The 16,271-nt window shown below is 28.6% G+C and overlaps 2 protein-coding genes across 8 annotated transcripts in view; one reads left to right on the top strand and one right to left on the bottom strand.

Moving 5' to 3' along the window:
• Positions 1-439: 439 nt before the first annotated feature.
• LOC126854574 (protein Cep78 homolog) lies at positions 440-2,479 on the bottom strand. The gene is made up of 4 exons (XM_050601463.1): positions 2,036-2,479; positions 1,682-1,869; positions 1,191-1,580; positions 440-1,105 (listed from the first exon to the last, which is right to left on the bottom strand). Exons 1-4 carry the CDS (start codon positions 2,304-2,306, stop codon positions 680-682), a joined length of 1,275 nt encoding a protein of 424 aa, XP_050457420.1. The 5' UTR covers positions 2,307-2,479; the 3' UTR covers positions 440-679.
• A 2,893-nt stretch (positions 2,480-5,372) lies between these two features.
• LOC126854573 (high affinity cAMP-specific and IBMX-insensitive 3',5'-cyclic phosphodiesterase 8-like) overlaps positions 5,373-16,271 on the top strand; it is an 18,230-nt gene continuing 7,331 nt past the window's right edge. For 2 of the 7 annotated variants that reach the window (XM_050601457.1, XM_050601455.1), the window contains exons 1-5: positions 5,373-6,763; positions 8,917-9,012; positions 11,023-11,117; positions 15,638-15,697; positions 15,831-16,021. In XM_050601457.1, coding sequence (XP_050457414.1) covers positions 6,661-6,763; positions 8,917-9,012; positions 11,023-11,117; positions 15,638-15,697; positions 15,831-16,021 — 545 coding nt within the window. In that variant the 5' untranslated portion in view covers positions 5,373-6,660. Of the gene's footprint in view, positions 10,468-11,022; positions 11,118-11,152; positions 14,960-15,637; positions 15,698-15,830; positions 16,022-16,271 lie in introns of those variants that run through there. The other 5 variants (XM_050601456.1, XM_050601460.1, XM_050601458.1 and 2 more) reach the window with 5 other exon arrangements.

The following is a 16,271-nucleotide window of genomic DNA, read 5'->3' as shown; positions in this document are numbered from 1 at the left end:
AAGATATAAAGAAAATACATAAATATATATGTGCCATAGATATAAGATAATAATATAAAACTTTTTTTAGAATACTTTTAAATTTTTTTTCAATATCTATTTGAGCTTGTATGTAAAATGATTTGCTTTATATAATATTAAATATATAATATAAATGTAGGGAAAATAAGCATATAGACAATGTAGATATAAACATAAAACTTTTCAGAATACTTAAAAATTTTCTTCTTTTTCAAATAAAAATACTTATATTTTTATTTGTATAAAAATATTTATTTGTTATATATATCAAAAATATATTAGTTTTTAAAATATTAATTATATAAATAAATATTCATTTGCTCCGTAATTTTTTTCAATTTATTAAAATTAGCTTCTAATTTTCTAATCGTAATCTTAAATACAATCGATATTACAAAATAAACACATACAGGAGGCGTAACTACAAAAATATTTATTTATATATATATATATTTTTTTCAACTATACACTTATATCAGTTCAATATTAAACAATTAAACAACATATACAAATTATATAATTAACATGATTGTACAAAATAAACATTTCTAAAACCGTATTTTTTTTTTATTTAAAGAAATGCGGTTTTTATAATGTATTGTGAAAGAACAATTCTCTTCTGAACGACTGGCTTTAATTATAATAAACAGGTTTTTCCTCAAGATGTTTTTTCCATCTTTATTACTTTTCCCTGCATAGATATTTTCAATTCATTAAATGCATTTTGTAGATTTGCATAAACTTGCTTCTCATAACACATATTTGAATAAATAGAAGTTTGCATAGCAATTTTATTCTTAAGATTTCTGAGTTGGGGTTGGATTTTATGATACGCTTCTTCAAAACTTAAACGGCGATTTTTTTCCTTTATTAGAAGGTCACTTTTATTTTCTAAAATTCTTATTAAATTCCGATTGCTCTCGATCATAAAAGACAGACGTTTTTTCAATTTATCTGCATTGCTCCATTTGACATGATTTCTTTTTATTATATTTTGCAATTTGCATTTTGTATAATTTTTTCTTCTCGCCTTTTGTGTATATATTTGTAAAATACAACTACGTTGAATTCTCGAGTGGGAATGCTAAAACAGAAAAGAAATAATATACATATATATTATACGATCTTTTTAATCATTAATTGAAATGCGTTTCTCATTTTTAACTCACATTTCGATTTTCAGAAAATCTGTTTTCTTTCGATGTACATTGAAACATAGCAGTTCTTGAAATCAAATGTTGCATAGAAGCATGCTCACAGCTTAATCTTTTTTTCATTGATATTTTCTCTCTTTTACTTCTCCTCTTCTTCAGAATTTTGCGAATATTTTGCAATATATCATTAGACACTTCGTTATCTCTAAGATCAATATGTATAAGCACAGTGTTTGTTTGCAAAAACTTTAATATTATTGCTCCTCCATGTTGAGTAATCCCGCAATGTCGTAAACATAATGTTTTCAACCAGCTATCATTCTTCAGTATACGTGTCAATTGCCGCAAACCAATGTCACCAAATTTGTAATTTTTATCGAGTATCAGTACTCGTAGTCCTTCCGCCTAATGTACAAACGTAATGTAAATTATTTATTAAAACATTAAATAATATATCTATAAAAATACATCGTTTCAATAAGGGTAAATTTTTTTCTTATACGTACCATCGTTGTACGAACATTTTCTCGAGATAACATTATTTCCTTCCACGCATTTTGCAACAAATCCGCTTTTCTTTTTTTTAAGAACAATGATAAGTACGTAGCACTTCTATTAGTGAGACAACATGACGATAAATTCAGAGTATGGAGATTTGAATTATGTTGCAAATTTTCTAACAATGTGTAGCATCCTGTAGAATAAAATAGATACGTTGTAAATATGTTGCTGTAATTATGCGTTCCTTTTTAATTAATTAAAGTTTTATAAAAATATTTGAAAATTATTATATTTTAAATACACAAATTAAACTCATTTGATGTGTACTGCTTGAAAATAAATTGTTTACAATGACCAACCTGTATCACCTATTCGACATCTGGCCAACGACAAGTTTCGTAGATTTCGATTATTTGCCAAGCCATCACTGAGAATCCTTAAATAGTTGGCTGCCAAAGGGATGCCATCCAGTGCGAGGCTGGTGATCATCAACGAGTTCTCCAGGCAGACAGCAACAGAATGAACGAACCACCGTAGTAGAAAATTTGTATAGAAAACCGGCTGCTGTCGATCCCTTCGCGTGCATTTCCTGAACGTGCGAAAATGCCAATCCATTTGCCATTTTGCCATTTTGTAAATTTACGTATCATCGTTTATTGGCATTATTTTTAACTTTCCTTTGATCGCCTCTTTGTTGCGTATGTTACCTGAAAACTTAAACTTACTAGGAGTAGTATCGGTAAAAAATATAATTATAGTATTTTTTATTATGCTTTTTAAATACTTATATATTTCATTAACATAAACATTAATTTGAGAACAATATTAAAATTGTATAAAATGTAACTTAATTTTTTTTAACTAAATTTTATAAAAAATTTACATTGCGCTCTAGAGAGTATATTAAATTATTTTGCAAATAAGATGTGTATTTAAAAAATTACTTATATTTATTTTTTTAGTCATTATAATTTTATTTTTCATTTTTCAGAAAAAGCAACAAATTCTTTTACATAGAGAAATAAAATGTAGGTTTAAAAAATTGTAAAAAATTTAGGCACAGATTTTTTATTATACTATTATACTATATATTATACTATATTTATTGTAAATTGAATTTTATATCAAAATGATTTAAATATTACTTGAACAAAAAAAGCATGTTTTAAGATATATTTCTCTACTTGCATTTCTATATTTGAAAACAATTTTAATTATCAATATCTGCTAGTTAAAAAAAATTGTCTACAGAAAATTTTTGATATAATTTTAATATATTTTTGCGATTTACCATAATTTCATGAATTTCTCTTCTGTGTTCACTTTTTCTTTAATTCTTTTGTGGTGACATCGACTGTATACATAAATTTTGGATAGGCTTCGATCTTGCATTATACTGTTCAACAGCGGCGACCAATCTTTCAAATTTATATGTTCGACGCAAAATCGCAAACAATTTTTTTGCAGATGCATTTGTATTATTGGTAAAGGTGTCACATTTTTCTCGCGACATAGTACCTTAATTAAATATCACACGTCTCGTCAAAAAAATAAAAGAGTGCAATGTCAAATAAAAGTAATTAAGTTAAATGATTTATTAATTTCAATTTTACTCATTTGAGTTTATATACATAAATTTTTTTATTTTATTTTATATAATATTATTTTACTTATTAAAATTTTTTAAGATTTTATTATCAAGATATATCTTATTTCATTATAAATAAATTTTTTGATAATAATTATTGATAAGACTAAAATAATTAAATTGTAAAATAAATATCACATGTTTGAATAATCTTTTAATAATAACGAACCTTGTATGTCTGTTCAAATAGCCTACTAGAATCTTTCTCTTTCCAATTTTGCATAATGTTATTTATAATTTTACTTGATCACAAATTTTTACTTTAATATTCTATAACTTTCGTCGAGAGATATATGTTCAGAAAAATATGGAAAATGTCAATCACACGTTGTGAATGCACTAAGAGATCGATATAGTAGTATCGAACATTTGAATACGTACTGTTGACAAAAAGATATTTCAAATTTCATTCCACATATGCATATGTCATTAAATTCTTAGTTTAACTCATCGATAAAAGAATATAAAATATTAAAAAATATATTAAAAAATATGAATTATTAATGTAAAACATGTATTACAATATATATTATGCATATAATAAATAATATATATATTAATATATGTATGTGTATATACACAGAATGTTCCAGAGTTGGCACATCACTTGCTGACAGATGATAGATTCATGGAATTATTTGGTGGCAATTTTTTTCAATAAAATTATCGAGACATTAATAATTTTCGAGTCATAAGCGATAAAAAAAAAATTTACACGAATTAAGCTTTATAAAGTTAAAAAATTAACAAAACTACGTTCTTTAGTTAGTTATAGGTGAAGTTCACGTTAATAGAAAATTTTAATTTAAGGCTTAGCTACAAAAATATACAATGGAAACAATTATAAAAACTTATACACATTTTACAATTGTAATTATAGTATTCAATCGTTTTTATAAATGCATTTCGAGCTGAAAGAACACATTAACATACAAATCTAATTATTAAAAATAACAGATAAGAAGAAAAATACAAATACACAAACTTACGATAAGCTCTTGAGCAAAGATAACTTACGTCACGGAAATTCTAAAACAGCCCTAAATAGTTGCCTTATAAAACGATGCACTGTTAAGCGATTAAATTTACAGTGATAATTCCCTGATCTCTCGTATTTGCTACTCGCAAATTCTACCTATACTCCTTCCTCCTCTATTGTTGTATCAAATGATTAAACACACGTGTATCTACCTGTATATTAATCTCTTTATTTAATACTTAATACTACTGAAATATATATGCGTATCTCTCTTATTAACTAGTAAATTAAAATTGATGATGAAAAACATTTGAAAAGACTTTGAAGGAATGAGATACGCAGAGATTGCGAAGATATCTGTTCGTCCTCGGGAAATCGCACAATTTAGTCAGTGAGTGCGAGGCTATTGTGCTGTCTACGTCTGCGTCTGTCTTCATTAAAAATCTCATGCACACCTCAAAGCGCCGTGTCGCTTAACAATAGAACGCTCGCGATTCAAACCGTGAAACAGCGAAGCAGTGAAACCGCCGTCATTGTTCATCGTGATTGTTATGTGATGTTGCAAAAATTCTCGTCGATAAATTTTCGCTTTCATTTTATCGCCTTCACATTAGCCGCCAAATTACTTCATTCAAATACTAACGTGTCTGGCTAATTTTGTTCCGTATCTACTTCGTAAAGTATAAAGCAAATGATTTTTAAAAGAAAAAATTCTTGCGTAGTGCAACATCGCAAAATTAATCTTGTCAAACGTCATTGTCTTTTTCAGTGTATTTGAATAAGTCAAGAAATGCCGATAGACACGTTTAATAAATGTATGTATGTACGTAGGATATCGTGTCTGGCTTGTTATCATACTATTTTTTATTTTTGAAAAAAATTAACAGCTTTATTCTTTTCTATAAAAGTATCTCGAGATATTTTTATTTATTAAATAATAATTTATTTTTTTATAAAATTTATTTTTATAAAATTTTTTCTATTTTATCTTTTTATTGTTGTATGTAGAAATATATAATTATACATAAAAATTTATTAATATTATTCTAAACAAACTTTAATATGCTAAACAAAGGTTAACACATTAATATATTAACAAATAGACAAATATTTAGTAATTAAATTCATTATCTTGTTTATGATATATATTGTAAATGTATTGTTAGATTTATAATCAAAAAACAAAGTTAAATTTTTTCATTTATATAAAAAAATAGTATATAAAGATTTCAGAACATTATAGATAGATAAAATCTTTTACTTTTTAAAGATCTTCGCCTTTGAGCTTGTTGTGTCTGCTCTGCTTTAATTTGAAATTTTAATGTTTAAATGCCTGTATCTGGATGTAGAAACTGTATGCTTGCATTACTACGAAAGCAGTACCGCTGATAATTATGCATACACAGCACTATTTGCCTACTTCGTGCCCACACATCGCGTAATCGGACGAATTACATGAACGGCTATCTCGCGTAGAACGTTCTCCAATTGCGTACGTTGTGGATCGTGACTGCGAAGTGATACAGCTATTTGAGATGCGCCGCGAAACTTTTGAATTACGTGCAAACACTTTCGGTAGAGAAGATAAGATAAAACAAGCTGGGAAAATTGCGTGTGTGTACAATCCGAGACGTATGACACCGTACGTACAAATTACTATGCTTCGATCTTGATGCGCATTCAATGACAAATTAATTGTCAATGGTTGCGAGTAGAGTTTTCGCGATTTTCTCAAGCGTTATCACGTATCAGCGAGTAAACGTTTTATCTGAGTCTTTAACAAGTGTGCTTTGTGCCGATATTTGATTAATCGACTTGTAAATGAAATTCTAGTGATTGAAAAAAATCTCTGTTGACTGAATGTAAATTTTATTGGCACGTGTTTGTCTCATTTAATTGTGTGACTCTAATGAATCAATTTAACAAATTGTTTCGAAGTAATTCAAAAGCAGCTTTATTAGCACAATCTCCTATATGCACTTTAATTAATGTGAAATAGCTTGCTCGATCAATGTTTGGGTTATGCAAAATCAGTGCGCAGAGGATTGTTTCCTTTGGTCTCAAGATAAGCAAATTGATATGCTATAAGCATGAGCATGCATCTTTGCTTGGTAAGTACAGATTCTATTTAATAGCAATGAGTTTTTGTAATTTTTTTATTTTTTTTAAATCTCATTTTACTAAATTTTATGCAAGAGAAAAGATTCTTTTCTCTCAATTTTATTGTGATAGAAAGTAACCTAACAATACTTGTCGTTACTGTCATCAATGCCCTTCAGAATCTGGCCGGATACTTTTCGAAGTTTCCGATAATGCGAAAAAGGAGGTATTCGGCAAAGTGAGGATTCGTGTTAAAGATGGGAGGCAGGATTAGCATACAGTGCATTAGGGAGTGCATTAGAGGCAAAGTCGAGCAGGAGAAGACCATATCGGAAACTAGGAGTTCTCTAGTTACAAGCGGTAGGTTGTTTTTTTTTCTTTCTTCTTTCTTTTATTAATTAATTATTTTTTTTTTATTATGTCTTATATATACATTTTTTTTTAAAGAAAGAATTTATATTATTATTTTCAAAGCTTAAAGCTTGGAAGTTAGAATCTAAAGCAAAATATATAGATAATATAAAATTGAAAAGATGTATTCATGTAACAATGCAAAGCAATTTACAATTTACATTCTTTTATTAGAATTAAAGTCTCTCAATTAATTCTACGTTGCATTTATGCAATAAATTTAGATTTTTTTTTGTTATAGAAAATATTGTAAAAATAGATGAGAAAGATTGTATTTTTTGGGGGATTATTATTTAATAATTTGATAATATTCTACCATTATTTTATTTCATCGATTATACACATTAATTCATCAGTGATCAAATTCATGATTAATCAACGAATGGCATCATAATGACTGTGTATAAACCATATACGTCAATCTCTAGTTACATTTTTTTTATGCAAAGCTTAAATGCCTTCTTTTTCTGGCTGCATAATGTAATAAAATTTGCATATATTTAGCTCCTGGCCACACATGATAGACGACTGGAGAACGTCAAACATCAAAGCATAGCAATCTTCTCTCGAAGGTCGAATTCTGGGCAATTACGTTTTTGCTCGGTGTTTGCTCGCTGATCGCTTTAAAGATGTAGAAAGCAACCCGTCAAGAATTTATTTTTTAAATGACTATTTCTAGCTTTCTACTCGCTGTGTTAAATTAATCTGTATTCGCATATACATATGTCTTGGTGATTTAATCGATATAGCAAAATTTGTGTTTCAATCGATATGTTGTATTAAAAATTTTAAAGATCTTTGCTTTATCAATTGAAATGTAACCTTTGCTGTATCAATTGAAGGATCAAGATATATATAATATACAGGAAAAAGAGAAAATTTCATATTTTATTTTAATATTATATTATTTTCATTTTTATATAAAATTGTCATAAAAAAATAATTATTTATTAATTTAAAAATAGAATTTGCAATAAAAAATATATAACCATTTCCTTCATTATATATAAATAACATTATTATTTATTAAAAATAATTAGTATGTTTGCAATTATTGTTTTAATATTTAAACTATTGTTTTAAATGTTAGGCAAATTATATAATCAAACATTACGTCAGAAATGTTATTTTATAATCAAAAAAGCTGTCGCGTTTCAATATTTTTTTTTGACCAAACAAAATGTTATGTTATTTAAATTTTATTTCCTCCCTTGGCTTTCTAATAATATCAGTTGATATTAATAAAGTTAAACGATCACAAAGATTAGAGCATTACCGCACGTCCGTGTATCTTTCATGAAAGAGAGGGGAAAGGCGAGGTAGACTTCAGGTAACAGTCATTCTCCTTGACCTAGTCTACAGCTGACCACACTATACGTGTATCGGTTGAGGTCATCGTTCGAGACGTGAATTAATCAGATGTATGAATCCAGATAGCAACGCGACATGTTTCTAATTTTTCGATTTAGGAGTCTGAACGGCGCAACGTCGAACCGGAGTCGTGTAATATTCCATTCTCAAGGCTCTAGAATAAAATTAATTGCTGTTTACGTGAAATGATTTTTGTAATTCTATCTCTAATTTTTTATTTCTAATTCTATATTTAATCCGTACTTATATCAATAATTCTTCTTCAGATGTGCGAGAGCTACGTTATATCATTACTAAACTTATCAATCACTTTTATCGTTAGATATTTAATGAGCAATATTTATGTCTTAACAACCATAATTTTTTTCCAGATAATAATTTTCGTGCAAAGAAACGAGTTTTATTAGACATTAAGTCGCTATATAACCAATGTCGTTAGCTATTGTGCATGTTCTGCAAAGATTACGTAAACAGGCGTTCTATATGTATATTCGTTCCTCTTTATGTGATCATCGTTGTGACGCAGCTTACAGATTTTACACGCAGATTAGCCACATACAAATTCAGATATAGTCGATTTCAATGTTAAATTTTTATCATATTTATTATATAAATGCAGGTTAGGTACACTTGATCGATTATCGATTCTTTAGATAGTTTATCAAATGTTTTAAGACATTAGTCGCTCTAGTAGCTAGTGGCAAGTATTTATATATAGATATTATTTACAGATGCTACAGAGACTGACAGAGACGAAGAAAGTCCATATCTCGCGTTCGACAAGCGCCACTTTGTTGCCGAAGAGGACGATGAGAACGTAGCAAAACGTTAGTTACAATTAATCATTATGTAAATATTATTTAATATCAAATGTACATAGCCGAAAAGCATGATGCTCTCTCATGACGAGAGTGGCACTTATATTTTACGTAATCAAGATCGTGACCGGTTTTATATTTTATCAATATTAATATTTATACGCGCGTATCTCCCTTCTCAATTAACTAATTGAATTAATTTTATTAATATATTTGTTTAATATATTAAATGATGTGAAACTACTTAATTAATATCTACGATACTTTTGTATTCATTTAAGCAAATACATACTTTCTTGAATTTTTATCTTATCAGATTTAAGATTATTGAAGTATTTAAATCAAATGTCTATAGTACAATACACTAATTCTCTTTCTAATTAAAATAATTATTCTTAATATTTAATACTCCATATATAAATATTATAATATCTTTTTCTCTTTCAAGTTTAATAATCTATCTATATTCTGTATATTATTATTATGTTAATATTCTATATATTTTTTTACATTCATTATATATATATATATATATATATATATATATATATATATATGTATATATGTATTAATATTCATTTTTTTTGCAAATAGCATTTTGCTGCCAATTTATTTCAACATACAATTTTTTTTTTTTAACTTAATGTTTGACGTAATACTATAGTTTTGTGTCCGTGTATCGTATTTAAATGCATCTACAATATCTCTAGTCTCCCCGACGACGCTATCGCGTCGCTCCTCCGGGGCCAGTCACTCTCGAATAGAATTTTAACATGGTCGATTCGGTACTCTCGGTCAGTCGCTGTCTTTGGGCCGCAAATGATACATCGTTCGATATTGTACGTGTATATATATATATATATATATATATCGATCTCGCGATTTCAACGGCCGCAAACAGTGTCGGAAGAAATTGTAATGTCATTAACTGTGAAATCTCATGAATTTTGACTTTTTAGAGTGTATATGTTGTGAGCCAAATATATTGTTAAATGTGATGGCAAAAGAAAAATCAAATACTTGAAGAATAAAAATATTTTGCAAAAAAATTAATATATTAATTTCCGTGATTAATAATATAAAATCTATGATAAAAATGTTTTTTAATATATCTATTGAGATTTGAAATAATTAAAATTTATAAACATAAAAATAAAATAAAACTTACTTGATTAATGTGGAGAGATTTTAGTGATTTTTTAAAGGAATAATTTTATATAATAAAAGTTCCTTTTTTTTAATGTGTAAACAGTGATATATAACAATAACATAACGCTATCAAGTGTGACAAGAATAAATACAAAGAAATACAATTTCATACAATATAAAATCATGTAACTCTATGTAATTCAATGATTGCAAGACCGAAAACGTAATTCATGGCATCGCCGCCGAACAAATATTTTTTTCCAAGCGAGAATGAAAACAGTTTGGAAGATGAATTATTTCCAACTCATTTCTTCGGTGCGTCAATAAATATATTTAATTTTAAGCCCAACTTTGATTCTGTTAATAATTACAATACACATACGCGCTTATTATACCTATAATAATTTTGTTTTTATAGTATCCTATTAATAAAATGCATTTTCTTTAAAATAATCAAAGTAACTATTACTCTACTTTACCAATTAGATTCAATTGACTTTTAATTGCAATTAATGATACTGTGACCCATAAACCCCATAAGATATGCGTATTGAATAGACAACCTCATCCTTAACGAGCTTCGTCACTATAATTACTAATGCATTGATAACTGAATGTTAACTGATAGATTAAGAGCGCAATTAGGAAAAAAGAGTTCGATGTACTTGAATAAATATAAGAGTTCGATATACTTGTCGCTTCTAGAATTATGCAAAGCTAAGCGTAGCTCTAGAATCAATAGGCCTCCAATTACAAAGCTATGGTCGCGCTTAGCGACTACCTGTTGCCCAGAATTTTTGATTATTCACAAAACATCTCTCGGAGCGTAATTATAATTGTAACAATAAATATTTAATGAAATTGTTTCAGATAAGACAGATGTGCTTGATATTGTGGATAAAAAGTACGAAAAAACACTTTTCGAAGACATCCCGCATGATGAGAATGGCGAATACTTGACCATTGTAAGTTATATTATCATTTATTGTAGTAAACATAAATTATTTTATTTTTTATAATCAAATTGCATATATTTATATATAGGATAATTTTTTTATACTTCAAAGAAACTAATAAGCAACTTATTTTTAATGTTTTTAATTTATCTTTCTGCCCATTATTCATATATTAGCAATATGCAAAACTTTTAAGTTTTTTCTGTAAAATAAATCTTTAAGTTATAATATTATTAATAAATTATAGCATTAATTAAAATTATAGAGTATTATTATAAATAAATAAGTTTTAATTTTATATTAATATATAATACATTTTCTGAATATTTTCTATAGTTTCCTTCCCGATAAAACAAAAGATAAGATAATATTTTGTTGGATTTTTCGCAAAAGCAAACTTTTATTTTATCTAGCAAGCACGATGAAAAGTGATTAAAGACAATGTATATTAACGATACGTAACGTGACGCGTGACGTAGCTGTATGTTATCACGTTTTTATTAATCAAGCCTGTTATCTAAACTTCTTCAAATTTATAATCAAAGATAACAATCGCATAGGCATTGCTATTTTGTATGTTTTTGAATGCGGATAAGAAACAGATTGTTATATCGCATGGTCGCCGGCTTTTTCTTTTTTAACTTAATATCAATGATTTTTTAAACACATAATTACGCTTTACAGAAATGTAAAGTGGAATTATTTAATAAAAATTTTCTCGCAATATTATGTCTTTTTCTTTGTTTTATCGCGCGTTGCTAGTAAAATATTTAAAAAATAAATATATACGGAAAGAAATATTTATAATATAAAACTGTTATATCAAAATTGTTATAAAATATAAAGTTTTATAATTAAACATTTAATAGGTATTTGTGTTGTATAATTATTTTTATTATATTTAAAAAATTATAAACATAAACAATTTAATATTTACAATTAAACCAATTAAAATTACCGAAATTAATAATCATAAAGAAAGTATCGTCATATAATAATCTCTATTATATACATTCATCTAAATATTCTCTCTAAATGATGGTTTAAACTTGCTACTTTTAATCTGCAAATAAAACGTTATATCATCCTAACTTCCTTTTTATTTCTAAGTTTATTATTAAAATTTATAAAAAAATTTCGAAAAAAATTCTATGAAACAAAAAAAAAACAAAAAAAAAAAGCCATACGGAAGTGCGCGCATAAGTAGATCGAAAAGGGAAGCATGCAAATTGCCTTTACGGAGAATATTCGATTAGAGGAACGTAACAAGAAAAGAAAAGGCAAGGAAAAAAAAAGCGAGGAATAATGTAGCATAGGGTGGCCCTCGCCGTCAGCCCTCTCCGTTCTCATAGGACTTCGTTGTAAAACCCGCAATCAAATCCCTCCTCCCCGCGATTTATACGACAAAAACTACACGAGCATCGATTCTAAATATACATTGCGTTTTCTGCGTTTATTCGCTGACGCGGCCTTTCATCGAGGCCCTTTAAATAATTCGCTCGGCGTTTATCGCAAAGTTTCTCACGGGGATGATGAAAGGGGTGATGCTCGATCGACTCGATTGTCCTCCATTCTACGGCTTGATTAAATATGAAAATCGCTGGGCGCGTTTCGCAAAGTCGCGAGCATAAGCACCGGTTGAATAATTGATTCGCGACGCGCAATCGCGGTAAGCACGATTCCTCTCATTCGGTTGATTCTCTTCGACGAGTCAAGATCTGGCCGCTCCGTGAGCCCCGTCTATAGACAGGTGTCTATAGACTGTCTATAGACGCTTGTATCTCTAGGCAAACAGATTCAGAGACAGTTAAATGGAAAACGGCAATCGAAATCGACGAGATTCTCGCGATTGAGGTATGCGGATGTATCTCATGCAATTGTCATTATTTCGGGCTGTCCGGAAAGTGTCAGGTAAGAAAAGGTGCTAACCGGTTTCGCGTCATACATGTCGGAAAAACGGTCAAGCAAAAAGAAATCAATGACAAACGGTGTGACTTGCACGTCGCGTGTCTTCAAAGTGTAAAGCCGCTTCGCAATAAATTTTTTTCACTTTATTGTCGCTTCCCTTCGTGTTAATCGTTGCTTCTTAAGTGTGCTCGGGGCTTATGTACTCTCTATAGTCGAGTTCAGGTAGAGTGAAACGCAATCAGAGTTGACGCACGACAATTATTCTGATTGAACTGTGGACAGGGAGCGAGATAGATTTGATGTTTCGGGAAAGTTGAGAGAAGTTTGACGCTATAGGTTCAAAAGCGAACATGTTTTGCTAAGTTGAACGAGTAATTTGCGAGACAACCTGTTGACAGGACGCCCCACGAATTTTTTTTTGCACCGCTTCTATGTGATATAAATTTATTTTTTTATTTACTATTTTTCGGATCAGCAATCGATATCTCTATCGTTTTTCCCGATTTTTTGCAGATATTAATTAATAATAATTTAATAAGATAATAGAGTATAACTCATTTACTGTTACATTTACTTCCATAGAAAACAGTGATTAATACCTTGAAGTGACATGCGACAAATCGATAACATGACTACGAGTAACAGTTTTATCACAAGACATTTTTTTCGGACGCAGAACTTTTTCCATCTAAACACGAGCGAACTTTTCTACCCTTTATCTTTATCCAGCAATAAAAAAAAAACGGATATGAGTCTCGTATATTCTTCGTTCTAGCATTCGCTTTCTTTTTTGAATTAGCAATAGTCTGTTCGAAGCACGAAAAAGAGAATTTAATAAAACTTGATGCTTTAAACTGTCTAGAATAGACACGCAGTTACAGACAGATTGTAAAATTGCTTTATCTAATTTCATGTGCTATGTTATGAATCGTGATAATATCCAGAGGCAATCTATAATACTATATAATATATTATATGATGATTACATTTGTAAATTGTTAACGGTTATTTTTTAACATGACAAAATTTATTAAATTAAAAAATTATAATATTCATATGCATGTTATGTATGTGAAGTCCAATATAAATTTATAAAAAATTAATAAACAATATTGAAATTCTTTTTGCACTTAAAATTAAATTACAAATTTCACTTTTTATGTCATTAGAGAAAAACGTACATAAAATGCTTTAGAAAATAATAGATTAATCTTTTTCTTCAGAATAACAGCGAGAAAACACGTGTAATGTCATGTTATTCGAAGCATAGGATAAAAATTATGATATTGCTTATTTATAAACGCTTTTTCAGTCTTATCCCGACATCTCTGCTATCATTGTAGGAACTCTAGTGCGCCAGCACACAGCCTTATCGCAGATAGATTTTTGCTACGGACATATCGAGCGAATGATCTCCTTATCTCTCGATCAATGATCAGTATCACGATGATTGTCCCTTCAAACGTAATGTAATTTTCACAGTAGTTTGATAAAATTAATGATTAGTGTAAAATGTGTGAGACATTTATTGTAAATCGGTTTTAAAAAATTACGAAAAATGCATGCTAAAAATAAAGCATTAATTTATTTATTATGTCGGGGAGATAAATGTCCTAATAAAATAATTAATAAACTTCGAGCTGCCGATGTATCGTTATTCATGCAGCATACAGCATGATGTATCGTTATCTATGCAGTTGCTATTTTACTTTTATCCTTCTCTTTTATCCACGCTAACAAAGCATTAAAAAAAAATGAACAGACAACCGACTCTACCGGTGCTCTTCGTCTGTGGTGAGATCGAGGATAATGACATTGATAAAAAGGAATCGCAAACATGGTGCAGCGAAATTTTTAATATTATGTGCTGGCACATGCGAAAGAAATGGTCTATTAAAAATAGAATGCAACTGGCTGAATTAACTCCGCAACTAATAAGTAGGGTACGAATTTAGTATAAATATTGATACAATATTTTAACTTCTCTTTATACAATATTCATATTTTTTTTGAAATATAATAGATTAAAGAGATTGTGGTAGAATAAATAAATTATTTTTTCGTAAATTGTGTATGAAATATTCTATATAACGTGAATATTCAATGTGCAATAAAAAATATATATATTCTCATAAAAACAGTTAAAACTGCAATAATGTACCTCGTGGTTAATTAAACAAATTCAAGATCGGTCTTTATCATTTTGAAGTGTGTATACAATCAAATTAACTCGTTGTTTTATCGTCACATGTTTATGTAGGTTATAATAATACGATCTTACAATTTATTAATTTACTGCAAATGAAAGATCAAGTTAAGATCCAATTTCGTGAAAATGATAGAAATGTGGAAAAAACTCCACGCTCGCGTCGTCGAGCGCAAATTTACAAACAACTTGAATCGATATATCTGGATAAAGACAACCTAGTATGTATTCGGTGTATTGATATCAATGCATTAATATTAAGTCGATTAGATTCTTTGGTTAAATAAAAACATTACTCAACATACACACACGCAAATTATGGCAAAAACGTCGGTTATTTCCTCCACAAGTGTGTATTTTCTACCTGACATTATATATTTATTATTCAACTTCCAACATTATTCTATGTTTACAGAAGGGGCCTCAAGATTTCTGTGATTATTTATTGACAGCCTGCATACCCAGTATCGTAAACGTAAGTATCGCGATATTCTATTTTTGTGAATTGTAATAAGAGATACGGCTTTATAACATCTTCCGCCGAAGTGTGAGTATTGCATTTTCTTTTTCAATCTTTTATTAAATTATATGATTTCTTTATTGTGTAGGTACTATTAGTATTTAGAAAAGATGATCAACAAATGGATATACTCGCTAGTGCTGCAAGAAGATTGGGTTGGAGCGTGTCGATGGCAAAATATTTGGAAAAAGCGGTAGAACTTTTTCAAAATCACGCTCACGAATTAGTGATTATCGATCGTAGAGGACATCATGCGGATGAAGGCGATGCTATTTGTAGGTGCGTGTAGATTATTTAGATATAATATAATATAGGAATATATGCGTGAAAAATATATATGAAAAGAAATTATATAAAAATGGGAATAAAACTTTGAATAAAATTATTTGTATGTAGGGGAAGCGCGTAATAATATATTGAATTATCCGAATAATGTTTAAATTACAAAAAATATCAGGTTGTATTATTTGCGCATAAAATGACTTTATTTTATTAAAACAAATTTTATTATTTTTTACAATAATTAATT

This window comes from Cataglyphis hispanica, chromosome 14 (genome assembly GCF_021464435.1).
Source record: "Cataglyphis hispanica isolate Lineage 1 chromosome 14, ULB_Chis1_1.0, whole genome shotgun sequence".
NCBI classification, from domain to species: domain Eukaryota; kingdom Metazoa; phylum Arthropoda; class Insecta; order Hymenoptera; family Formicidae; genus Cataglyphis; species Cataglyphis hispanica.
Note: the sequence above shows the minus strand (reverse complement) of the source record. Positions and strands in the feature narration are given on the sequence as shown.